Genomic DNA, 26,954 nt, shown 5'->3' on the forward strand with positions numbered 1-26,954 from the left:
GAGCAGAGGGCGGGGGGGGGAGGCGCGGGGCCGCTACCGCAGCACCATGAGCAAGAGCAAGGACCCCTCGGGGCTGCTCATCTCGGTCATCAGGTAGGGCCGGCCCGGCCTCGCTCCGCTGCCTCCCGTCCGTCCCTCCCTCCTGGGCCCTGCCTGGGCCTCTGGGCTGTGTGTGGGCCCTGCAGTGCTCTAGGGGGTCTGTGTGGGCCGGGCTTGGAGAGCCAGGGGGTCTGTCCAGGGTCCCCACAACCGCGGGGAGGCCTCAGTGTTGGGGGAGGCCTTCTGAGGGGTGTCCTGCTGTTCTCCTGCCCGTGCCTGGCTCACCCTCTGCTGTTCCCCTCACTTTGCTGTGTCCTGGGGCTGGTAAAGCCCTGCAGTCAGCCCTGGCTTAATGTCATACTGGGGGGGTGTCAAGGAACCATCTTATTGCTGTAGTTGCCCCTCATGTTGTTCTGTAGTTGATCCTTATCTACAAACACAGCAGCCCCCAGTAAAACAAGGCTGGTTGGAAAAGCTGTGGGACGAGGAAGTCCCTTGTGAAGGCTCTGTCCTGTCTTAGGATGCAATAGGAGGAGACTTGCTGCTGCTTCTGGGTCTTATCTGTCTTCCTGGGGGCAAAAAGAAAGCGGTTCCATTTAGTTATGCTTGCACTGTAGGTTTTTGTCTAACCTTATTCATGAAAGCTCCTTTGCTGTGCTAGAGGGTGGTTCTGTGATGTATTTAGAGCCAAGCAAGGACCTGAGTTCTTTTTTGCTGGTTTGCCTCTGTGCCTTTCTCTACTGCTTGTGAGTTTCTTCTGCGTTGTTTATAACCAGTGGGTTGGCAGCTGATTTCTCACACTGAAGCTTTTAAATGTTGGCCTTCTGTAAGCCCCCTAAAGTCGGTGTGGGCAGGAAATGGTCATAGGAGTATGTTATTGTGAGTTATAATGAACTTCCAAACTTTTGTTCCTACTTCAATGTCTTTGTCAGAAACTAAAGTAATTCTGTTATTTCAGAACAGTTGTTATAGTGATAGTTCTGTGTCTAGGACATGTTCTGATTTAAAAATCCTCTATGAATGTATAGTAAGTTTCCTTTTTTCCTTCTGTAATTTCCAGGAGTATTTAAGGACTTCCTTTTGTTTTGTGTATTTTAAGAAATTTGAACTTATTTAATTTATAACTTGACTTACAAGAGTGAGTTATCTCCAAATAAGAAATTATGTTTATCTAACAATACTTGGCTTGAAGGCACTGATACCTCAGTTAGTTTAGGTCCAGTGTTATGCCGCAACATTGATGGTAGCAACTTGATGAAATCAAAATTATTTGGTAGAACAACCTGATTACTAAACATCCAGAATGGAATTAGGAATTGGTTTTTGGAGATTCTCTGCAGAGCTTGAAGTGTCATGTTGAGCCAGACCATGAAAACCTGAAAGCAGAACGTAATGCAAAGGAAGAGAAAAGTGGTGTATTTATAATATTCCTGTTTCTTTGGGTTAGTCAAGTAGACAAAGCAAATGACATGGAAAGGAACTGAAATCACCTTCTTCTGTATTTTGTTTTTGTGTAGTAACTTGGGTGAGAATGAACTTGCCAAGTGACAGGTCAAATTTCTTGCTGTTTTCTAAGGTCATAAAACACCATTGCAAACCAATTTAGACTTGGGTGGGTTAAATGTATATTTCTTATAACTTAACTTGAGAAAAATATTATAAATCTTGGCAGGAGGTTATTGGCTTGAAATGCAGCAAAGTTGTCTTTTCTTGATAGCTTTATTTCCAAAACATTTCTGTTTAGAGTCTTCTGCCAATCCTTGTGGCTTTACACTTGCATTTCCCTGTTTATTTGGAAAGCTGTTTATTTCTCTCTTGCTGCTGTGTGAATGGCCCATAAAAGGAGACAGTGTATGAAAAGTAGCAAAACTTGACTTCATTCTTGTCCTGTAAACAAACAAAACCAGGGGAGCTTCTTCAGATGTTAAGATATTTTACTTGGTTATAGCAAAGACAATTATGTCTGCCAAAAAAAAGGAACTTTGTTTAGCTCAGCAAAATCTATTTAGTGTGTTTGTCTATAAAGAGCTTTGAAATGTGAAGCTCAAGGACCTTTTATAAATATAAATTATTATATTAATGAAGGGATAATTTCTGGTATTTAGTCAAGCTCAGTAGCTCTCTTGTTGCAAGAGGCTGAATAATTTACTCTTGTCTGATGCTACATTTAGGGATTCTAGTACTTATTTCATTTGACTTCCCAGGATAAAATGTCTCTCTTTCAGGGAGAGTGTTTGGGGCTAGATCCTTGACAAAGTTAAATGTATGAGAGCAGCCCTAAAATCAAGTGAGAAATGGGCTTTCATAGGTCCTGAGCCTCTGGTCTAAAATCAAGGTGCTGCTGCTTCAGGGAAGTTAACTACATAAATGTCAGTGTAGTGGTGTGATCAGTGTGATCATCAGTGTTTGTTGTTATCTTGAGATAGTTTGGAAATTTTGGGTGGTCTCTAGTCTCTGAGTGCAGAAAACTGAGATGAAGGAAGACCCAACAGGAAAGCCTGTCCCAGCTTTAATCTCCTTTCTGTTTCTGCAAAGTATCAGTTTTTCTGGGTCTGCTGGGGAATACGTTTGTTCTTGGGAGTTGTTTCCTGTAGGAGGATTTGAGTATTCAGGGATTTCATTTTGATTTTCCAGTTTTTGCAAAGTTTAGAGATTAAAGGCAGCCTCAAGTGTGGATTTCCTTGGAAGCTGTTGCTTCCTGAGCAGAAGGAGACATGGTGTTTGGTCGAGTACAAAACTGGAAATGAAACCCTGGTGTTTGAGCTGAAGCAGGATCTCCTGGGTGATGATGACCCAGCTGGAGATGCAGGGTTCAGAGGGGTGATTTCAGGCTCCCAAGGTACATGGTGCTGGTGGGTGGTATCTGTGCTGTCCCAAATCCCCAACTCAAGCAGTCTTGCCACGTCCCCATCACAAACTACCCAACTCAGCTTTCCTTTTGGGATCCTGGTGGTATCATCTTGGTTCCAAAAGGTGTCATTACCTATGAACTGCAGTTCAGATTGTTGACCATCATAAAACCTGTCCTGCAGCCAGGATGTTTAATAACATTAAGCTCCTGTTGTGTTTCCTGACCAGTATCACAGGAGTGTGAGGGTACCAGCCCTCCTGGGATTTTCAACAACTGTGTTTGGTGGGTGGAGCAGTGCCTGGTGCCTTGTCTATCCTGCCTGCAGGAACACTGTCAGGAGTGAACCCTGTGCAGCACTGCTTCAGGGCAGGCTGATCCATTCAAAAAGAGCCAGAAGCTTCCAGGAGAGCTGAGTTCTGAGGTAGTTTAATCATACCCCCAGCAGTGCTGTTGGGTTACACTGAGTTCCTGGGCACAGTTTCCCTTCTTGTTTGTCCTAAAGGAGAAATAAAGGGTTTGGAGGGTAGGAATGTTCATAACAACAAATCCTGTGGATGTAAAGTGTGTTTGGTTAAGCTTAATGAATGTTTGCAAAGTCTGCTATTAAAATCCCCATCTTTGTTGTGGCTCAGGGGAGCCCTTCATCTCCCTCTGCCTCTAAAGGGCTATGACAGTATCTTCAAATTTACACATGTCTTCCCTTTGGTGAGAAGAAATTCATGTTATTTGCTACATGAAGACATATTCTATTCTGGAAGTTACAGGAGCTATTGGAAATCAGGGCTTTACAGCTTCTGTCCCCATCCTTCTGCTGGACAGTCAAAAGTGCAGTGCTTGCACTCATGCCTCAGCACACCCCCTGTAAAAACATGGTATTTCATTCACATATGAGAAGGATCCTTCAAGCTCCCTAAAGAAAAGGCACCTTTTAAGGTCAAAATGTTGTTACTGGAGCTTTTGTTGAAGTCTGATGCTGATCACCTGGGCTTTGGCAATGTCTTTTTAAACAATAGTGCAGAGAATGGAGAAAATTTTGCTCATCTGCTGGGGTATCTTTATCTTTCAGAGGACAAACACATGTATGTATATTGATTTTTCTTAACCTTTTGTTTTGTTGGTAGCTACTTGAAGCAGCTTTTTGTCCTCTGAAACAAGCAAGTTGGCTTTTAGCAAATGCTGGGGTTTTTTTTGAGAGAGATCCTGACAGATTTTTAATTGGTGAATGTATCTGCCTTTTGTTAGATGTTTTTCTTTCAAATTTAAGGTTGCTATTTTTTTTTCTAAGGACTTTAATAGCTGCTTTAATTGGGAGAAAACAAAGTAGCTGTGGCTCCTTAAGACCTTATTGGAGTCTTAGTGCTAAGCTTTCACACAAGCAAACACAAACGACAGATGTCAAGGAGAACTAAAAGTGAAGCAAGACATAATGCATTTTCTACTTTCATGTCTGCAGAAATTGAGCTTACAAGCAAAAAAAGCCTTGACCATATTTTATTTTTCACGAGTGGAATTCTTTGTAATGCTTTTTTTTGGCCATTATTTTCATTACATTTATGGGGAACTTTGTTAAATGGATTCTTACTAATGACCTGGCATTAGGTCTTCTCATTCTGTCTAAAGCAATAGAGCAGATATCCCAGTTTGTGATGTGGAGTGAGAAAGACAGATGTGAAACTGTTGCCCTTGCTGTTACATGTGGGAAATAGCTGCTACAAGAAATAAAGCAGAGTTATTCTGATCTGTATGTACTGTAATGGTCTCTTAAGCCCACTGTTATTGCTAATGATGTTTTCCAGTGTTATAAAACTAGCAGTTCTTCTTCAAGACAAGTAGCTCAGCAATTCATTGAGAATAAATTCTATATGGCAGAATAGAGTTTGAAACTATAAATATACCTGAAAATGATGTTGAGGCTCTTGTATACAATGTATGCATACTGGGGAAGTGCTGGGTTGTAGCTTGCTAGAGGTGCTTGGTTACATTGAATAGCAAGAGTAGGTGAGGGGGGAGGGGAGGTATGAGAATGCACAGGGCCAGAGGTGGAAGGACATGGGTAACCATGCCTTGATAAAACCTCAAGGTCCTTTATTTTTTAGCTCTTCTTTTCCCATTAGACAAAGCAGTGTGCAGAGCTGGAGTTTAGCTTGCCCTTAAACTAGGACATGGAAATGGTTTTGTTAATGACATATTACAAGTGCTAGGGTTTCAGTTCTTTTGAAGGCTTTCCCTTCAAATCCTGGGGTCATTTCTGGGTCCCTCTTGAAATTGAAGGACTGGGGTGTTTCCAGAAAAGGGCAATGGAGCTGGGGAAGTGTGTGGAGCACAAATCTGCTGAGGAGCAGCTGAGGGAGCTGGGGATGTTCAGCCTGAAGAAGAGGAGCCTGAGGGAAGACCTTGCTCTACAACTGCCTGAGAGGGGGTTGAAGCTGGAGGGGGGTGTCAGTCTCTTCTTCCAATGAACAAGCAATGAAACAAGAGGAAACAGCCTCAAGTTGTACCAGGGGAGGTTTAGATTGGGTACTGAGAACAATTTCTAATGGAAGGGATCATGAGGCACTGGCACAGGCTGCCCAGGGCTGTGGTGGAATCCCCATCCCTGGAGGAATTTAAAAGCTATGTATGTGTGGTGCTGAGGGTCATGGTTTAGTGGTGCCATTGGCAGTCCTGGGTAATGGTTCGATTTGATGATCTTAAAGGTCTTTTCCAATCAGAACAATTTTATGGTTCTATGACATGGCCTCCAACACCCTTTCATTCCAGTCCAGTACTGAAACATTCAGGTTAACAATGACATTTCCAAAGCATCTTGCTGATTCATACTGGGCTGCTCTTCTGATGAGGTGTGATAATCATGATGGGTTCATAACACAGAGGCTCCCTAAGTAATCTTCATCTTTTAGTCATCCAGGTGGCAGGTTGGAGTAGCATTGTCCAGCCTCTGCTTTTGCAGATTTAAAATATTAATCCTTAGTATTTGTCAGTTTTCCTGGGAATGTGATAATTTATGTAATAGCTGTGTTGGCTTTTTGGGTCTGAAGTTAAGTACACAAAGAAGAAGACATTTGGTACCTGCTGTCTCCTGGATAGGTTTTCACACAGTGAAGTGGTAACTGAGTCACTCAGCTTGTGCCTGGCATCTTATGGGTCTGTCTGCATCCCTTGTCCAAGATGAAAAGTGTTTTGCCTGTGTGCAGGTTTTTCTTTTTCCTCTTGATTTACTGCTGTTGGAGACATCTAAAGGAGTGTGATGACTTCTGTTGCATTCATCATCTTAAATGAGTGCAGTCTGGTCTTTGCTAACTTCACTAACTATACCTGCATTGTTTTTTTCCATGTGGTGTATTTTGATTTAGGGTTGATTCATTGAGCAAAATCAAGAATTCCCTGTTAATTTAGATGGCAGTAGGCTGCTCAGCCTTTTCACTGCAGCTACCATGGATACTTCTGCAAGTCCTCAATGATGAAAAGATCATCATCTTCTGTTGAAAATGCTCTAACCAACTGTGTAAGTGACATGAAAGATTAATGGAATGTAAGTAAAGGAGGAAAATGTTTTACAATGCTCTGTTTACTCTGCGTGTTTAACAGCATTTTGAGGAGACTTGGTTCTGCTGTTCTGTGTAGTGAAGGAGTTATTTCTTTGTTTGCACAATGGAGAACTAGTTGCCTGGAGCTGGGTACCCTGTATTCCCCTTGATGAGGATGGAGTGTGCTGGCCTCCAGATTTAATTTCTTTTTTTAAAGGGAAGAGCCTTTAATCTTGTAGTCAGTTCACAGTGATGCTCCATTTCCCATCCCTGTTAACCTGTACGGTGCAGTTTTTGACCACCTTCTTTTAAGGATATCACTGTCTCCATGCAGGGAATAGTTTTGATACTGAGTGTTTTGATTCAGTTTTTCAACCCAGAATTTAACTGGAACTATCAAGTAACCTAGGAAAACAATGAGAAAACATTGAACCTGTTGCTGTTGAGCTGAATTGTTAAATAACTGTTGGATTTTTTTTCTTCTTGCTGCCTTTGTTTTATAAGGAGCCAACTTTTTACAGTGGTTTCAAAGAGACTGCAGAGGTTTCCAAACTTGTATTATCAGATGATAAGTTTTGAGGTTAAATAGTGCTGGAAGCTGTAGATCACCCCATTTGGGACTTGTCTTTGAGGGAAGAGTTTTCAATTATAAAATTGAAATAAGTCCATTTAGTTTAATGAACGTCTGGAAATATGTAGAGCGGTGTAGGCAGTGAGCTGAGGTGCAGTTTTTCTTGTCCCAAGGTGCTTTACAGAACTTTTTCATTGTGCCCTGTTGAAATGCAACTGCTTGTAAGGTCTCACAGGATGGCACAGCAGTCAGGAGGAAGGAAACCTGCTCAACTGCGCTAGACAGGCACTTTTCCTGTACAGGATTCATTTAAACCTATAAAAATAAGGCTTAGGGGAGAAAAACCCAAAAAACCCACAACCCTAATTTTCAGAAAGGACCAGATCTTGTTTCTTCTGAACTGTAGCTTGATTGACTGAGGAGCTTAAATTTTAGTGTGGTGTTTCTGGTAAATGTTTTCAAAATTCAAGTTTGGTCTAAGGTGTTGCTTGATGCTTTCAGTACAAGGCCCAGTCCTAGATTTTGTCAGGACCAGAGCCATTTGGTAACATTCTGTTTCCATCCACAAGTTTTTGAGGAGGAAAAGGTACTAACAAATGAGTTTATTTTATCACAGAGTGCTTTCTTTTGCAGAGCACTTATGTATCTTCATATCACAGAAACATAGAATGGTTTGGGTGGGAAGGAGCCTTCAAGATCATCCAGTCCCACCCCCCCGTATGGGCAGGGACACCTCCCACCAGACCTGGTTGCTCCAGGCACCATCCAACCTGCCCTTCAACACTTCCAGGGATGGGGCAGCCGTAGCTGCTCTGGGCAACCTAAGCTAGTGTCTTACCACCCTCACAGAAAAGGATTTCTTAAATCTAACCTAAATCTCCCCTCTTTGAGTTTGAAACAATTACCTCTTGTCCTCTCACCACTGCCCTTGTCAGAAGTCCCTCCCCAGCTTTCCTGCAGGGATCTTTGTTGCATAGTCAGCACTTGATTCTCCCAACAACCTGCACTTCAAACTCAGTGCTGCACTTCCTATTGTAACTGGCAACCTGGCAATGTCTGAGTAATGGATGACTGTTGCTTCTGTTGGGCAGCTGAGATGGGGACTCATGTTCTCTTGTCTCTTTGTTCTCTTTCTCTTGCATCCTGGCCCCTTATCTTCTATTCACCTGTTGTTGTTTTTTGTCTGTTAGATTTCCTGCCACAAAGAGCCTCTGTCTGTCTGAGCTGTGTCTCAGTGGGGCACTGTGTGGTTGGCCTGGGGATGTTAGTGACTATAAATGTCTAGTAATGGTCACAAAGGTTTAAACTGAAATGAGAAAGCAAATACTATAATTGCTGTGTGGCCACAGTCAATGACAAGAAGTGCCTTGAGAAGTAACTAGATTCTAATGGATTTCTTTTTACTCTGCTTCTGTTTGGTCTTTTTAATAGTGAAATCTCCTCAGCACATTGCATCTATTTCCTACAGAGAGGAGACTGGTCTTTTTAGACATTCACAGTGTTCTACTTTAATGGTTATTTGTTGCTTATAACAGCTGCTTTTTTTGTTTGACTTCACAAATCCTTTAGTCAAAAGTTGTCCCGTGTTGGCAAAGGCCTTGCTTTTATTTCTTTTTCTATATCTTACAGAGGCTTGTTTTATTCTGGTTTGTGTTTCAGTCCTTGATATGGTATAAAATGGAGAATAAATACATTTTTTATATACTTGCTATCTTAAGCTCTACTATTATTTTTTAAGATCAGTGATATAAGTATATATATGATACATTGTGAAATGTATTTGAGAGTTTTTGTCATATTGCTATGCAGTACCTGACCAGCACTCCCTAGTTGCAGACTTGAAAGATGAACAGTAAGAATTATTGTTGAGTTGTTATCCAAACTGTAAAACAAGGAAAACCTCATCCCATTTCTTCAAAAGGGCTGGATTATAGTGTAACACTTAAACTTTGGATTTTGCTCAAGGCTGCAGTGTGTACTGAAGGAGCTGCTTCTGCTGGTGTTGTTTTTCACTGGAGAAAAATTTATGACAGAAGTGAGTCCTCTAAGTTGGCTGCACTTGGAAATGTGGCCTTAACTTTCACCAAGAGTAGCTTCAAGCCAGGTTGTGTTGTGTGCAGTTGGTATCACAAGGTGCCTGTATTGTTGTAGTTCCAAAGACGTTTCAAAGCAGGGAACTGGGAGGCTCCCAAAGTCATGTGCTGCAGAGCAACGTACAAACAAGTGGTAGAAAGTTTACTCTTAAAATTGGAGCCTTAATTCCCCCAGTGATTCAGCACTTGGCTCAATTACACTTCACTAAAATATTAAGTTTCCTGATCACAGTAGAAATACTTAAATTTTATCAGCTTGCCTTTTTTATTGGTGTTTCCCACTTTTTAATGACTCTTTTCATTTGAATAAGTGACACTGAGTGAATCGCATGCTTAAAGAAACCTAATCCAGAAGTCAAAGGAGATTCTTCCTTCATTTCCAAGCTGCACCTGTATATCATGCAGTGCCCTCTCCTGCCTTTATCACAAACACATGAACATGTCTGCTGTGCCATGGGGGAGCAGAGAAAGACTCTACAGGGACATGCAGATGCTGACCACCTCCATCAGTGGTCAAAAGCAGCAGGGACTGAATGGTCCTCACCTGCTCAGTAAGCTCTTACCTCCTGGCAAGAATTGTCTAGTGTGTTGCAGGTCATAACTTAGCATTAATTTTCTAGAATGTGTATTTGCGTTTTGCACACGGGATCTCTTCTTTTGTTTAATAAAACCTCCACAGAAGCATAATGCCCACATACTGTTATTACAGTGTTCTTCCTGTGAAACAAATTCTCTAGCCAAGAAATAGATATTTAAGACTCTGTTCAGTATCCATAGCTTAGCAGTAATCACACTTAACAGGTTTGGCTGTAGGGTAGGTAAAATCGACAGGCAGTTACCCACCCAGCTTAGCTGGAGGCATCAGAGAAAGTGAGTTTGTAGAAATGAAACATTTATTATTCATTAACAGCTTTCTCTTAAAATTGACACTTAATCTAATTTTCTTGCCATTTTATTGGGCAGGTGGAAAGCTAACAGTGGGCTGGCAAAAGAGATTACTCAGCTGCTCTGGGAAACAGATTTGTGATAATACAAGTTGTGTGGGGAAATGTGAGGTTTCTCAGTGTACAGAAATCCTTGTTGAGTTTCAAATTGGATTCCTACTGAAGCTGTGATTTTGAGGTTGATGCCTGTAAATGCAGAGTCTTAAACGTTGTTAAACTTTCTTTCGACACAGTGCAAAATGTGGCAAGGGTGGGGAACAAAGGCAGGATTTGATAGAAAAAGCTATTATGGTGAAGGAAATGGAGTGGCAGGGCACTGGAAGAAGCAGGAGAGGTGTGCATCACACCCTGAATTCAGGTCCAGAGTAGCCTTCCAGTGCCTGAGAGGGCTCCAGGAAAGCTGGGGAGGAGCTTTGGGTAAGGGCTTATAGTGAGAGGACAAGATGTAGTGGATCAAAACTGGAAGAGGGGAGATTTAGGTTAGACAATAGGATGAAATTCTTTAGAGTGAGGGTGGTGAGACACTGGAACAGGTTGTGGATAAGTTGTGGCTGCCCCATCCCTGGCAGTGTTGAAGGGCAGGTTGGATGGGGCTTGGAGCAACCTGGAATGGTGGGAGGTGTTCTTGCCCATGGTAGGGGGGTTGGAACAAGATGGTCTTTAAGGTCCGTTCCAGCCCAAACCATTCTGAGAACTGCTCTTGTGGCTACTCTCAGTGTGCATTAAACTTGTTGATATGGGACCCCAGCAAAAATTTTGTCAGGCATTTCATTCACATCAAAGCTTACTTTGGAATAGTTTGTTGGTGTAGATAAGCTGTGCACGTTTGTGGGAACATGAGTGTTGCACAGAATAAAGATGAACCTGTGTGTGCTGTGCTTTCTGTGATGCTGGGAGCTGTTAAATCCTGTTTTGCGGCTGAAGTGCATTTGAAGTTCAAAAATAACATGCTAGGAAGGGAGGTGAATGACTTCATACTCATGCAACTGATCATCTCTGAAGATCATTTCTGTATTCCTGTAGCTGTCTGTTGTTCCTCATGATGTGTAGTACAATGCTGTTTGTTTTCTGCTGCTGTTGAACAGCTTAGTAAACATGTTCTTTCAGTTCCCAACAATGAATGAAATTATTAGTTTGTGAGGAAATCATGACTTGTTTTCTGTCCTTGTACATCATCTGCCTGTTTTTCCTGTGTTGAGTGCTGGAGAGTTTGCTCACCTTTCCTTCCTTTCCTTCCCAAATGCATTGTATTGTTGAAGGAAATTGACAGAGGTGATATCTGGTAGTCCTTGCAGTCCTGAGAATCAGGGATAGGACTATGAAAAACATCAGTTTGTCAAAACACACAGGAATGGCCAACACCAGGTCTGCAGTGTGAGAGTATCTTGTTACATAATGTGTGGAGTTTGGTGTTGCTGGGACCAGATTATTTGTATGAAGTTTTAGGGGAAAGTTTCTTTTATCCCTAATTAATGTGTTGCATTTTCAAAGCATCCTTTGTATGTGCTATGTTACATAGTAGCTAACATCTGTGACATTTTCTGCATTATAAAAATGAAACAGTATGACTTTCTCAAAGCTCCTTAGTGCTTTAGTGAGAAGCATTTTGTTTTGCAGCTCACAGGATAATGCTGAGGCTGAGAGCACTCAGGTGGCTTTTGCAGCTGCTGCGGAATGCCATGCTGAGACTCATAGAATCATTTAGGTTGGAAAAGACCTTTCAGATCATCAAGCCCAACCATTAACCCAGCACTGCTAAGGCCACCACTGAACCATATCCCTAAGCACCATGTCTGCATGTTTTTAAATCCTTCCATAGTTGGTGATTCCACTGCTGCCTTAGGCAGCCTGCACCAGGGCCTGACGATTCTTTCAGTGAAAAAATTGTGCCCAATATCCATCTCCCCTGCCACAGTCTGAGACTGTTTCCCCTGGTTCTATTGCTTCTTCCTTGGGAGAACAGACTGACCTCCCCTCACTCCAACCTCCTCTCAGGCAGTTGCAGAGAGAATGTCTCCTCTCAGCTTCCTCTTCTCCAGGCTGAACACTCCCAGGTCCCTCAGCTGCTGGTCCTGGGCAGACTTGTGCTGCAGAACCTTCCCCAGCTCCATTGCCCTTGTCTAGACACATTTCAGCCCCTCCATGTCCTTCTTGTCCTGACAGGCCCAGAGCTGACCTCAGGATTTGAGGTGTCTCCTTGCCAGTGTCCAGCACAGGCACAATCCCTGCCCTGCTCCTGCTGGCCACACTAGTGCTGACACAAGCCAGGATACTGGTGGCTTCTTGGCCACCTGGGCACAGGCTGGCTCATTACTGAGCTGGCTGTTAACCAACACCTCCAGGTCTTTTCCCTCTGGGCATTTTTCAGCCACTCTGCCCCAAGCCTGGAGCATTGCAGGGGGTTCATGTGACCCAAGTGCACAACCTGGCACTTGGCCTTGTTGAACTTCATGCTAATGGCCTTGGCCCATTGATCTGGCCTGTCCAGGTAAGCATCCACAAGTCAAAAATCTTGTCTCCCATTGCTTTGAATGATTCTTTAGGGTTTGATGACTACAGTCTGTTGAACTGCTGTAAAGCTACTAGTGAGGGTAGATATAAATGTACTTTTGGGCTATGGTTGTGTCAACATTCTGAGACACTTTGTTCCTTGGTGCTGAGGAAGGAGGACTACTCTGGAGCTGTGGAGTTCATTCAGTCTTCTGTAAAGTACAGCCTCTTACAGAAATGGTAGGGATTACAATTATATTTGATTGATGTGAATACCTTTTTTAGGTATTTACCTCTAAAAAGGAGATATTCTTGTCTTTGTGCAATGTACAAGCAGGCAGTTGAGGACTTTAGGCACCTTGTGCAATGACAGTGATTTGGGACTCCTGTAAGTCTTTTCACCTACTCACTGTGATCGTTATTTGAGTTGGATGCTTGAAAGCAGAGGACAAATGCTTGTGATCTACAGATGAAATTCTACTGCAATGAATAGTCTAATGGACTTTTCTTATTAATATAATTCCAGTTTAAATTTGCAGCTCTCAGAGGAAATAGCAAGGTTTGTGGTTTTTTCTTGTGTGAAATATGCTGTGCATCCTGTGACAAATAACATGTCAGGAATGTCTGTTAACTTTCTCCTGTCCTGCCTTGGGTGTGTGGAAGTGACTCCAGTGAATTAAGCCTTTCGCATTTGTTTAATCCGGATTTTTAACAATGTAAAATCAAAACTCAATGAGATTTGCCTCAACTAATTTCCATTTTACTGTAGCATAAAAATGTCTCTGAACAGAATAACATCCAGTTGAAATTTATTCTAATCCTATTGAGCTCCTGCTAATGAGTCAGACATCTGCAGCCATCCAGGTGCCAAGTAGAAATTATAGGTACCTTACAGGGGAGGTGGGATCTTATTTAGGGAAATGAAAATGAAAAAAAATGAGTGAACTGATCAGGGAATCCTCCTGGAGATCCCCACTGAGTTCAGAACTTGCATCTACTCTGTTTCTAAATTGATGTTCCTTCTGTTTATCATATGTTTTGGATACTTTTGTTTTTCAGGGAGTTCTAGAAAGCTAATGTGTATTTATTATTGTTTCATAATCCTGTCCTGTTTTGTAATTCCTCCTTCGAAGTTCCTTCTGCAAAGTTACTTTCCCAGACAATTTCTGATGCTTTGTATTTGGCAAACAGTGTGTTGACTTTTCTTCTTCCTTGCCACACATTTTAATAGAACTGAAACAAGCAGAGATGCCTTTGGGGTACTTTTCTGCAGTCTTAGCATGAACATATATAATCTCAAGAATATTAAGTATTCCTTGCTTTACTGCTTTTCTGTGCAGGGCAAGAAAAAGAAAGGGCTCCTGTACTGAGTGGCTTAGGTAGGAAATTCACATGTACAAAGCAATGTCATGTCACTGAATCTGAAACATTTTGTAGTTACAGATACTGCTACACTTCAAGGTTTTAACGTGGTTTCGAAAGAGGAAATACATGGTAATGAATTTTTGAACTAAAGAGAAGGTGGTGAGTTAGTTTTGGTTTAAGTGGGTAGAGTTAGGGCTTAGCTGATTGAGGGGAACATGAGCAGAAGAGTCTTGCTGGTGGCTGTAAGGAATTCTCAGTAATCATACTGCTTTTGAATATATTGTGGAAATTTACATATTACATACGCCCACAGTGGACAAAAATGTAAATTATGTGAGAAAATGTTTAATATGTTACTTTAAAAAAAATCCATACAATATATTCAGTTTAGCACATTTTTCTGATGTTTAGGCTTGAAATAGATGCAGTTCCTCTTATTTAAACATTTCTATTTGCATCCTTTGAGGAATGGGTTTGCTTTTCTAGAAGTGCTTTTTGGTTCTTCATTACCTGATCATAGGGTGGATCACACACCTACTTCTTTTCTGTTCTCCACTCATTAATCCAGACTCCAGTTATGACTGGAAATAAACAAGTTGTAAACCCAAAACATTATCTCTGAAACTTGCTGGTCTTTCAGTAAAATAAACAGAGATCTTTGCTGCTTTTCTTTATTTGAATCTTCAGTTGTGATTTAAACATACCCATAAAGAAATAATCTCCATGCATTTACAGCAAACTCATAGGAGTGGAGGGGAAAAAAACACCTGTTAGGCTTAAATTCCATTTGTTGTGTAGAATTATTTATCCTTTCTGGTGTAGTAAGAGGTCCCTTTAATGTTTTAAACTAGAGCAGACTAAAGAGCAGTAAATACATTTTCTAATGAAAATACGAGTGTGATATTGTGTTAATTGTTTCACAATATTTTGCCCAAATAAGTAATAAAAGCAAGTGAGTTTCCCAATACAGGTGTAAATTCTGGGAAGATTTCCCAGCCTGTGCATGAGACTGGGCCAGCTGGACATGACAGGTAACTGAGCCTGAGACTTGTATTTAGTTTGTCTTGCAGGTTTGGATCACAGGCTGGAAAAGCATGTAAGTGTCTCATTGGTGAGAGTGTCCCTGGGATGCACAAAGCAGTGTTTCAACTGAGTCCCTGACTTGCCTTCTCCCCACTTGGGCTGCCTGACAGCACAGTGGTTTCACCTCAAACAGTACAAGAATGGATCATCCTGGTCATGTCTTCTTGGATGTTTGGATTCTGAAATAGTCTGGCAGGCTGAAAGGAAGGCCTCATGTTGGCACTTGCTGTATGTACATGTGCAGGAGTCAAGTAACATCACCTTAGAATCATGAATCAGCTGTAGATAATGTCAGTTGCTGAAGCTTTTCAGAGGATAAAACCAAAGAAATGCTCCATTGAAGCTGGCTTAGTTGCTCTTACAGGGGCAATGGATGGAAAAGAGGCCAGCACTGCACACATCACTCCAGATGTGGGCACAATAAGGTTTTATACAGCAGCAGAGTCATGTCTTTGTCTTGCTCTCATTGTGTTGAATTCTGGGCTACTGATGAATATGAAGCTAAATTTGCAGAGAGCTGAAAGCGTAGAGAGAGGCTACATTGGCAACTACTACATGCTCAGTGTGTGTGCTGAGGTTCCTGAAGTCAAGCTGGAAGGACTGGACCTTCAAGACATCTATATTCCTGTTGCACTTCTTTTTACTCTAAGTTGGCAGTATTTTAATGCTACTACTGACTGTGTCATGTGTTTAAATGCTGAAATCTTGAGAGTTTAGACCAGACGAGGTGTGCAGTGCTCACCCAAATGGGCTGTGTTTTCCCCATCTAAAGCATCTTCATTTTGCTGAAGGTGGCAGCGAATGTGTATTGTATACGTAAGCAGAATCACAACTAAAACGGATACTGTTAATTAAATGTAAATATACCATTTCAGTAGGAATAAGCTTGTAGTATCTCACAGAGGCTTCTGATTTTCAGCTATAATAGCTTTGTCTTTCTTCTGATATGTTTTGTGGCTTCTAAGATACAGGTCCAGTTGTGACCTCTCAGGCTTCATAAGCATCTGTGTTTTGGCTGTGTGAGTTCTTAGCAGGTTTTAGTTTAAGATATTTTTCTTATAGAGGGTCAAGTTAAACTTGATTACAAGGACAGAACCAACTGGAGAGCACAATATGAATCTGCTTTAAAAATATGGATGTGACTGGAGGTTGTTAGAAAGCCTAAGTTGGGCAGGAACTTGCTGGAGCACTAGAACAGGCTTGCAACACCCTTTGAGATTAGTGATGTAGTCTTAGCCTTGGAGGAAGACCTTTACCCTTTATAAGAAACTACTGGCATTGCAGATGGATTCAAGGCAAAGCTTCAACAGCTTCAGCAAATCAAGAATTTTGAAATTGAATTTTGTTTAATTAAAACTCAACTTTCCTAGTCTGTAATACAGGCCAATTTTGTTCTGCTTCTACATTGTCTGTAGCAATCCAGGACTCTGTGCAATCCATAAGGCAGGTTAGAGAGAATCGATGTTTTCATTAACTACTGAGACAAGCAATATTGTTCAGCTTGAAACTCAAACAATATGTCAATTCCTAAAAAGGATATACATTCCTGTCTGGTGTAACCAGGCTGAAAAACCTTCTTCTAGCAAAAATAAAGTTCTTCACAAAGGAAGTGTATTCATCTGCAAGAGCTCTTAATGGAGGAGGATTTACTGCCAAGCACATTATTGCAAGTGGTTTCTATTCATCTGTTATAGCATGAAACTCAACTTCACTGCATCTCCCAAGTACTGTGTATTAATACTGTTGCATTAACTCTGTGCTTAGCTTTGTTTCCCAGCACATCTCTGTGCATTATGTAGCAGAGGTCACGTAAATACTGCTACCAGGAGTGTTTCAGCAGTACTTGGTGCCTGCAATGGCAGGTCGCTTGTTTGAGGAACCAGTGTGATATAATTCTCCAGGTGAGAAACAGAAACTGAGGCACAAGGATGTGGATCTGCCTGCTCAGCCCATTCCACTGAAATACAGGTATTTATACTAGGAGACTGTAGTAGCTCTGAGTTGTGTGTAGCTCATGCTCTAGTGCTGAAATGCAGTCTGCAATGGGAGGGTGCTATGAGCATGATATCAGAAGCTGTAACACAGGTTTCTTAATTCCAGGCTTATTTTTCTAACCCCCTAGTTCTTACTTTTCAGGTTCTTTTTGCATGATATTAAAGTGCTTTGCATAGAGTACAAATGAAGAAAAATATCTTTTGTGTGTGAAAACATGTTTTAAGGCACAACCAAGAATGTTTGGAAGGACAATATTCATGTAATAACATTAGAAAACATTCCTGTAGCTGCCATGAGGGATGAAACTTGAAATTCTACAAATACATTTGATGCATCAGAAGCAGCTATGCTGGCAGTGGAATGTAGAGGGAGGTCCTCATCTCCAAGTTTTCCTTGTGCTAGAGGAGAGGTGCACCTGCATCCCCTGGAAATTGTGTGGCTATTTGTATTTAGGAGCAGGGAGGACAGTGTGAGGGACCCACTCTGGTAGTCTGAGCCATAACAAAAGAGAGGATCTCTCCTCATTTCTATGTGGTATCTGTCACGGCCTTCTGCCACTACCATCTGAAAGTGAAAAGGAGTGTTAAAGCTGTGTAAAATAAAATAGATCTCTAGGGAACATTGTCTTCTCTTGGGGTGATGTAGGATCTATTTTGGCTGGAATTTCTCAGTCCTCGATGGGTGAGTAGGACAAGTGTGTGCGTGCTTCTGTTCTCCTCTTGTGCCATGTTCCATATGGTGGTAGATTTGCTTGCTCACTTAGGCTGTCTTTGCTGTTCATTCTGGGACTGTGATCCTCTGTGAAATGGCTTGGTTGTTTTCTTTTGAAAGATGGAGTCCTTGAGTAGGTGGTACAGCCTGTTGTTTTTCCTTTAAGGAAAGGATAGTCAACTGGAGGTTTTGGGTATGTTTCTGACTTTTTGAGAGGGAGCATCTCTTGTCTGGGTAAGTTCTTTGTTTATATTGATTTGAGAAGAGCTGCTGCACTTGAGTTCCTTCTGTTGTCCTAATAGTGCTGAAGAATTAAAAAAACCCTGTCAAGTACTAACACTTCTCATGCCCTGCTTGTTGTCACAGAAAATACTGTTAAATAATCCATAAGGACATAAGTTTCTCTCCTTTGTTATTTTTCAGTGATGTGCAAGCAGTTCTCACCTCACTTTTCCTGTAGAGGGCAAGCGACAGTTACTACAATAAAATTTACTGTTTTCTTCCTTTGACAGCAGGAGATGAGGTGGAGTTAATGGTTTTAGTGTGACTTTAACCAATCCAAAGTGAAGCCTTTATTGTAGCAGAGAGGGGCAGCACCATTCAGCAGGGGCTTTTTTGTCTCCTTTCAACTACTGGACCTTTTCCACACTAGTAGCTTTAGAAATCCAGCAAAACTTCAACTGTTCTAGTCTTCTACTATTTTTATACACTTTCAGTGCCTCAGTTCAGAAGCCTAAACTTCTATGATTTAAATGGAATAGTCTCCACGTGTTGAAGCTCTTCTGATTGTGTTTTGAAAGGCATCTCACTTTCACCAAGTGTATGCTTCAGATTTCTTTGAAAGTTGTGATTGCTTCATGATGTTCAAGTGTATGATCCAAAACAGTTTGTATGCAGTGATTTTTTTTTATATCTTTACTTTTGCTTATTTTCCCATCATAAATTTCTTAAGGTGGTTCAGAAATTGTGAGCAGAGTTACAGAATTCATCCCTGCTGGTTTTTAAGCTTGTGATGTACCAATGTTTAGGTCTTAACTACTGTAACTGATCTCATTGTGTATGTATTTTCAATGTCTATATTGATGATTTAAAACAAACCTGTACAGACAAGACAAGAGCTATCCTTTCAAGGATAAAGAAAGAAGAGAAAATTAAGATTATTCTCATGCAAAAATCAACTTTCAGTCCTGCCTACTGTAGGAGATAAGAATGTCTACTGGCTGTTGCTGTCTCTTGGGTCCAGGTCTGGTCTTGTGGCTCAGGTGGCAGGATGGGCCTCAAGAGAGGGTGTGGGTGATGGAGAGAGAAACAGGGAGATGATTGTATTGGTTCTTGAGTTAATTTCAGAGATTTGGAGAGACAGCAAGGAACTTTTGTCTCATGTACCAGTTTTGTTTAATTTTCAATTGTTTTGTTGAAGACAGGTTGGGGGTGTTGAGCCTGGAGAAGAGAAGGCTCCAGGGAGACCTTAGAGCAGCTTCCAGTGCCTGAAGGGGCTCCAGGAAAACTGGGGAGGGGCTTTTCACCAGAGAGGCCAGTGATAGGACAAGGGGTAATGGTTTTAAACAGAGAGGGGAGATTCAGGTCAGACATCAGGAAGAATTTCTTCACCATGAGGGTAGGAAGGCACTGGAACAGGTTGCCCGGGGAGGTTGTGGAAGCTCCTTCCTTGGAGGTGTTCAAGGACAGGTTGGATGGGGCTTGTGCAGCCTGGTCTGGTGGGAGGTGTCCCTGCTCATGGCAGGGAGGTTGGGACTGGATGATCTTTAAGGTCCCTTCCAACCTTCACTATTTGATCATTCTAATCTCAAACTTTACTGATTTAAAAAAAAATAAAAATCTTACTAGATGTTACTCAGAGGTCAAAATAAATGGCATGGGGTAATAAGGGGCCATGACAGTTCTTCACTGTACTGGTGTATGTTTGAAAAACGATTGCCTACTGGAAGGCACAGGTAGGCTTTTGAAGGATTTTTGTGTGCTTGTGGTATCCCTAGTGTACTTTTGGCAGGTGAGTAGTAACTGCAACACTCCTACCTAATAGTTGCACTGGGCCCTGAGTCTGAAGTAGAATTTCTTCTTTGTAAGTAATAAATCGGGATATATTTCATGTTTTATTAGGCCCATATGAATGACTCCCTGGAAATATGATGACTAATAGATAATGTTTCCTTTTCAAAAATCCAGTAGTGTAGTAAAAAAGCTTCAAAACATTTGAAAATGAGGAAGTAATAAACCACAGCATTTGTGTTTTTATTTTCTTGAAGTACCTGGTTCTCCACTGAACACCAGACAGACGTTTACCTGGAATGAACTTCACTCCTTTAAGTGTATAGACTAGTAAGAGAGACTGGCTTGCTGTAGGTGGTGCGTTTTCTAGGCGAAGGCTTCCTGTCCTTAGAGATAATTTCAAAATACCTCTGTATATTGGATAAAAACTGGAAAAGGGAACAACTAGACTAGAGTTAAGGAAGAAATTTTTTTTGCTGTGAGGGTGATGAGACCCTGGAACAGGTTGCTCAGAGAACCTGTGGCTGCCTCATCCCTGGAGGTGTTCAAAACCAGGTTGGATGGGGCTTGGAGCAACCTGGTCTGGTGGGAGGGAACTTAGAACCTGATGATTTTGAAGGTCCAAACCAGTCTATGACTGCGATTGTATTTTAGTCATGTTTTTGTCTCTAGGACTTTATCCACCAGTGATGATGTTGAGGACCGAGAGACTGAGAAAGGGCGCCTGGAAGAAGCTTATGAGAAGTGTGACCGGGACTTGGACCAGCTGATAGTGCAGCACTACACGGAGCTGACCACGGCCATCCGCACCTACCAGAGCATCACCGAGCGCATCACCAACTCGCGCAACAAGATCAAACAGGTCCAGTCATCTGAAGGGGCCACAGGAAAGCTGGAGAGGGACTGTTTGCAAGGAGTGAGAACACTTGGGGCAATAGTCTAGAGCGAGGTAGATTTAGTTTGGGTGTTAGGAAGAGGGTTCTGTGCAATGGAGGGTTGTAAGACAGTGGCACGGGTTTCCCAGAGAGGTGGCAGAGGCTCCATCCCTGGAGATGTTCAAGGTCAGACTTCATGAGACACTGAGCAACTGGATTCAATTAGAAAGGTCCCTGTGCACTGCAGGGGGTTGGACTAGGTAGCCTTTAAAGGTCCTTTCCAACCCCATACATTCTATGATTCTATTCTATTAAGTTGAGCTTTGCATATGTTGGTGTTTGCATCTGCTTAATAGTGTCTACTGAGTACAGACCTGTGCAGCCTGTCTTTTTATTGTCCTTTTATTGGTGTTGTAGTGCTGTAAGCTTCCATTTTATCCTTTTATTTCCCTCTTTTCCCAGTTTAGCATCATTCTGATATGAACTAAAAATTGAATTGAGAAAGCATTCTTACCTACTAATTCTGAACGATGCCTGATTTCCAAGTCACTCTGGCATAATTAGGAACAGACCATCCAGTTGTAAGAAAGAGGTTGCAGGCTGTGTTTTACTAGCAACATGTTTTCCATAGCATCTCCTGGTTGGTTGATTGCATAAGTAGTTGAAAAGCAAAATAAGAGGTGGATCAGAAGCTGAAAGCTTTGCAGTGCCCTCTGTTCATTTATTGTCTTGCCGTGTTGCTGTCAGAGTTTTGATGTCTTAAGGGCTGCTAAGCTAACACCTTTCCATCTAATCTGTTCATGTTTTGATATGTTGGCTTCCAACCACCTCCTAGATAGTCTGGATGATTCATTAGCTTGCTTTTCACTCACAACATGAATATTGCTGCTATATCCAAACTCAGTTTTGTTGTGTGAATGTACATGAACTTTGTGCCCCCCCCCTTGTATCTTTCTGTATTTTAAGTGCTCACACTTGGGCACGGTGCCAGTCAATAACTGGTGCTCTTTGTTGTGGACTTGTTCCATCTGTTATGTCCCTGCAATGATAGATGAGTTCATAGAATCATAGAATCCTAGGGGTTGGAAGGGCCCTCGAAAGATCATCTAGTCCAACCCCCCCTGCCAGAGCAGGGTCACCTAGAGAACATCACAAAATTTTTTCGGATATTCACCTTGAACTTCCTATGCTCCAATTTACACCCATTACCCCTTGTCCTATCACTGGTCATCACTGAGAAAAGCCTAACTCCATCTCCCTGACACTCACCCCTTACATATTTGTAAACATTGATGAGGTCACCCCTCAGTCTCCTTTTCTCCAAGCTAAAGAGACCCAGCTCCCTCAGCCTTTCCTCATAAGGGAGATGTTCCACTCCCTTAATCATCTTTGTAGCTCTGCGCTGGACTCTTTCAAGCAGTTCCCTGTCCTTCTTGAACTGAGGGGCCCAGAACTGGACACAATACTCCAGATGCGGCCTCACCAATGCAGAACAGAGGGGGAGGAGAACCTCTCTTGACCAACTAACCACACCCTTTCTAATGCACCCCAGGATGCCATTGGCCTTCTTGGCCACAAGGGCACATTGCTGGCTCATGGTCATCCTCCTGTCTACCAGGACCCCCAGGTCCCTTTCACCTACACTGCTCTCCAGCAGGTCAGCCCCCAACCTGCACTGGTACATGGTGAGTTCTTTGGGCTCCTCTTCTCTCTTTTACTCTGTGTAGTTTGCTATACCAAAACTTGGCAAACTAGGTACCAAATTTATTCTGTTTGGGTTTTTTTCCCTCCTGTGGAGGTTTGTTGCTAGAACCATTCACACCGGTGCTTTAGGAGCAGTAAGCTTTTACCCTTTTGGGGCTGTGTGCTGACCCTTCTGACTCTTCAAATTCATTTAGCATTTTCAAAGAAAATGAGACCATTCTAGTGCTTTCCAAGGGTAAGAGTTCATTCTACGATTTATGTACAAACCTCAGCACTTTGAAAGCAAAGATCAATTGTACTAAATTTGAAATCAACTGTACCCAGTGGCCTGTTTTCACACAGTATACTAAGCTTTGCAGAGGTCAAAACAAACACACAGGGTGTGACCTTTTGGTTCTGCCTTTAAGAATGTCTGTAAAGGTGAAGGACCTTTTGATATTTAAGTTTTCGTATTAGTTTTGGTCATTAGTATTGGAGTAGCTTTGACCTAATCTCATGGGAGGTCCCAGATCTGGTTTGCCATCAATCTCTATTACTTTCTCAGACTTTTGTTTTGATGTTACCCTCTTGTGGAAGGTGGATGATCACACAGGCCTTTACTTGCATTACAGATTGGAAGTGATAAGTAGTTCAGATCTCTGTGTATCTACCTTTGGTAATCAATTCTTGTAGGAATTCTTCTTGGGAAAAGTTTAGGTTTGATTCTGGCTTTAGAGGTGTTTATTACTGTAGAACTGAATTTTAAAGTAGAAACTATCTGGCCTACTGAGGGGAGGTTCTTTGTTAAGAACTTCCTTAAGAACCTTAAGGTTTATTCCTTCCCCTGTTCTCAAATATAGATAGGGTTGATCTTACTTCAAGACCAGGAGCAGTAATGTCTTGTGAGATTTTCTTCTAGCCCCTTGATTGTTTTACTGACCTAAAGTGGCTGTGTGAAACAGCAGTGATGGTGTGCTGGGTCAGAGAAACATTTTAAATTAAGGTATTGAACAGGGATTAAGTCTGAAATTAACTGTGTGCATTGTAGTTTGTCTCTGCTTTTGTTGCAAGTTATGGCAATCTAAGCTTGTCTCTTTTTGGTCTGTGTATGTGTCCCATGTTTTTGTTTTTTTTTAAACTGCCATTAGATGGACAAGGTAGGAGAAGGAGCAGCTGAACTGGGATTTCTGGAGTGCTTTGAAGGCTCATTATTTAAAAATAACTTGAAGGGCCTACTTCTGAGAGTCTCCATGTGTAATTCAGTCAGAGTTCAGCCTGAGAAAAGGTTGGAGCCTAAGTATTCATAACTTATCACAAAAACAAGAGCAGTGTGAAAGGAATGTGTGAACCTGTGTTGTTAATTGCTTCCACATTTTAATATGTATTATGGAAATGAATTATGCAAGAAAAAGTGAGGTTACACTGTCCTTACCAGAGGATATTGGGAGAACCTGAAAAGAGGGAGTGCAGGCTCATTGGAGCAGAAAAAATGGAGAAGAAAACACTGATTTCCTGAATGGGATAGAATGGTAGAGAATTTGCCACTTAGAGAGGATGGCATGAGGCTCAAAAACAAACTAAACGGCAAATCCTGAGGTGTTTTTCAAGGTGATGTAACAGCCTTGATAAATAATCCGAGTGCTGAGTTGGACTATATCTTAATTGCTGTTTGTTCCAATGAAACCTTATCACTTTTAAAAAAAAAAATTGTAGTGCTTGAGGTATTAGGAAAATGATTCTACTCTTAGTCAGGTTTCAAGAAAGGGACACCAAACTTGAAGGAAGAAGGGCACGTGCCAAAAGATTTAATAGGCAGATGGAAAATGTTTACAGCGGAAAAATTAGTAGTGGCTTATTTGCTTTCACTGAAAATTGGATTCTTGCTGGATGCCAAAAACACTGAATTGAGTTTTGGAAAATGTGCAGATAAGCCTAGGATCCTGGTTTTGTTCACCTAATGATACCTCAGCTAAATTTTCACTAGAGGTACAGAACTTTCATTTGACTATAAAAGCAGTTCCAGTTTCTATAGACTCGTATCTTCAGCCTAAGAATTTACCAGAAATTAAGGAATTTGGATTTGGTTATAGTCTTGCTATATTTTTTGAAGTCCTAATTAAGTCAATGTGGGAGAGGGCTGATCTGGTAGAAGTTACAGGCTTTAATTAAAAAGGTTTAATTAATCTGTTGACATGTTGCCTGTAGGTGAAGGAGAATCTGCTGTCGTGCAAGATGCTGCTGCACTGCAAGCGGGACGAGTTGCGCAAGCTGTGGATTGAAGGGATTGAGCACAAACATGTCTTGAATTTGCTGGATGAGATAGAGAACATCAAGCAGGTGCCTCAGAAGCTGGAGCAGTGCATGGCCAGCAAGCACTACCTCAACGCCACAGACATGCTGGTAAGATATGGTACCCCCTGCTGAGCCAGTGTCTACCAGAAACACACTGGTCAACTCTCTTGTGATTTGCAGACAGATCTGCTTTCTATCCTATTAATTTTTTTCCTGCTTAATTTCTTTTGTCCTTTGCTGATTTATTGTACTGGAAGTTCCATTTGCTTTTCTTTGGATCCTTTCTGACTGGATTGAAGGTCACAGTCTCCCATCCTGTTTGTTGAGCTCTTGTCTTTCAGAGGTGTCTTTGCCTGTTGACTTCTCCTGATCCTCCTGCTTTCTGGAACCATCTAGTTCTTTTCCCATTTGATCTGCACATAGTATTTCCTTCTGCTTTTGCAGCCTGGTGCTTTGTTTTAAAATTGATTTCCCAGACACCTGACTGTATCATCTAAAGTTTTTATACTTTATTATTTGTGTTTTTATGGAAGAACTATCCTGTTTCTTTTTTACTTCATCTCTCAGAACATACTCAAAACATAATCTAAGTCATTATTCCAAGGGGGTCTCTTTCACTATTTAGCTGTGTTTGACTCTCATTATCTTCCTCTAAATCTTTTACCAGGACCCCTAATTCGTTCTACTTATTTCCAGCTCTTTTTTAAATGTGTTTTTATTTTCTTCTTCCACCCAGACTGGATGGAGCCCTGGGCAACTGCCTCTTGGTGACCATGCTTGAGCAGGAGGGTGGATTAGGTGTTCTCCTGAGGTCCTTTCCAACTTTAAGATGTCGGTGATTCAAAAGTGAAGGCAGAAGAAGTATATCTGTTCATATTCCTCTTTGTGTTTGCTAGAGAATGCCTTCAGAGGCAATATTTTAATTGCCTTCTTTTGTTATTGTTTTTTTCAGCTTTCCTGCTCTTTGTATTTCTCTTATCTGTGCCTCTTTGTCTTTTTCATAACTCATTATAACAGGATGAGGAGCTGGAAATCTTACTGTTGTCACCTTTTATTCCTAGAGTCCAGACTTGAACTTTAATTTCCTTTTTTCTGTTTTATCATCTTTTACCTTAAATACAAATTCTTAAACTTTTCCTGTTCCCTCTGAAACATTTCCAACCATTTGATGTCAGCCTCCTAATCCCCTTCTCTGGTGTGTGTAACACTATCTGGATTTTGGTTGTTGCTGTCACATCTCCTTGTTTGATTTCACTCTGCTGTCACCTTCCCGTTGTCTTCTGTTGTTCGTGTTATTTTCACGCCACACCTGGTACAATCATATTTCTATAATCTGGTGAGTTTGTTCTTTTTTCATTTTTAAAACCATTTTCCAGGAACCCTTACCTTATTCTCCTTGGAGTCTCACTGTCTCTTCCATATGAACTATTGCCTTTTACAGTATTGTAAGGTTGGGATGGCAGTGATACCATTTCTGTTGTGTGATGTAGAATCACAGAATGGTGAAGGTTGGAAGGGACCTTAAAGATGATCAGGTTCCAACCTCCCTGCCATGGGCAGGGACACCTCCCACCAGACCAGGCTGCACAAGCCTCATCCAACTTGGCCTTGAACACCTTCAGGGATGGGACTTCCGCAACCTCCCTGGGCAACCTGTTCCAGTGCCTTCCTACCTTCATGGTGAAGAATTTCTAGTGTGGTTTTTATGATGCTTGATTGAGTGTTATGTAAAAACTATTAGAGTTCCTAAAGACAGATAGATCAGCAATGCAATGACTTGAGGCAGCACATGTAAGAAGAGTGCAGTCAGGTTTTGCCAATATTTTTGTTAGGTTTCTGATGTAGGGAATTGGAGTGTGGTGCCAGTGGGATATTTTCAATTAGGGAAGGTAAAAAGCAGATATAATTAAAGGGCATTTGATCTAGGAGGGAAAAAGAGTGTTCAGAGTGAACATGAGTATCAATTGAAATGTTAACCAGTTGGTGCTTTCTTTTATTAATGGACCTGCCAGTGTGCTTGCTTTTTGGTTTTGCTTTTTTAAACTAAATTTTCAGAAGGAAATAAGAGAACAATGATTCATTTCCTGTCTGGAATATAAGCTAGGAAATGCAAGAAGAAAACTAAGAATACTTAGGATGTATCATGTAATATGGTTTAAAAACAGTTTGCAATATATGTATTTGTCATATCTTAGTTGTGCACTGTGTCCCAGCTGCAGGTTTTTATCTGTGCACTTATATCCATGTGCACAGGCCTGTGGGTGTAGGTGAGGTTGCCCAAGGCTGAAATACAGCTAATACTGGACTTCACTCATTTCTGGACTTGAGTAGGATGCCATGCTCTTTATTTGTTGTTTTCCAGAATAGAGTGTATTTTCTAAGAAATCAAATGATAATGCTATAAAAAGCAGCTGTTAGATTTTAT

At 41.5% G+C, this 26,954-nt stretch overlaps 1 protein-coding gene across 1 annotated transcript in view; it reads left to right on the forward strand.

Annotated features, from left to right (window-relative positions):
* Window positions 1–46: 46 nt before the first annotated feature.
* The window catches only part of EXOC4 (exocyst complex component 4), a 390,906-nt gene continuing 363,998 nt past the window's right edge, over window positions 47–26,954 (forward strand). Inside the window, exons 1-3 of the mRNA XM_009998103.1 lie at window positions 47–93; window positions 20,352–20,541; window positions 24,443–24,637. Of these exons, the coding sequence (XP_009996405.1) occupies window positions 47–93; window positions 20,352–20,541; window positions 24,443–24,637 (432 nt within the window). The remainder of the gene's footprint in view (window positions 94–20,351; window positions 20,542–24,442; window positions 24,638–26,954) is intronic.

This window comes from Chaetura pelagica, unplaced genomic scaffold (genome assembly GCF_000747805.2).
Source record: "Chaetura pelagica isolate M959 unplaced genomic scaffold, ChaPel_1.0 scaffold224, whole genome shotgun sequence".
NCBI lineage: Eukaryota > Metazoa > Chordata > Aves > Apodiformes > Apodidae > Chaetura > Chaetura pelagica.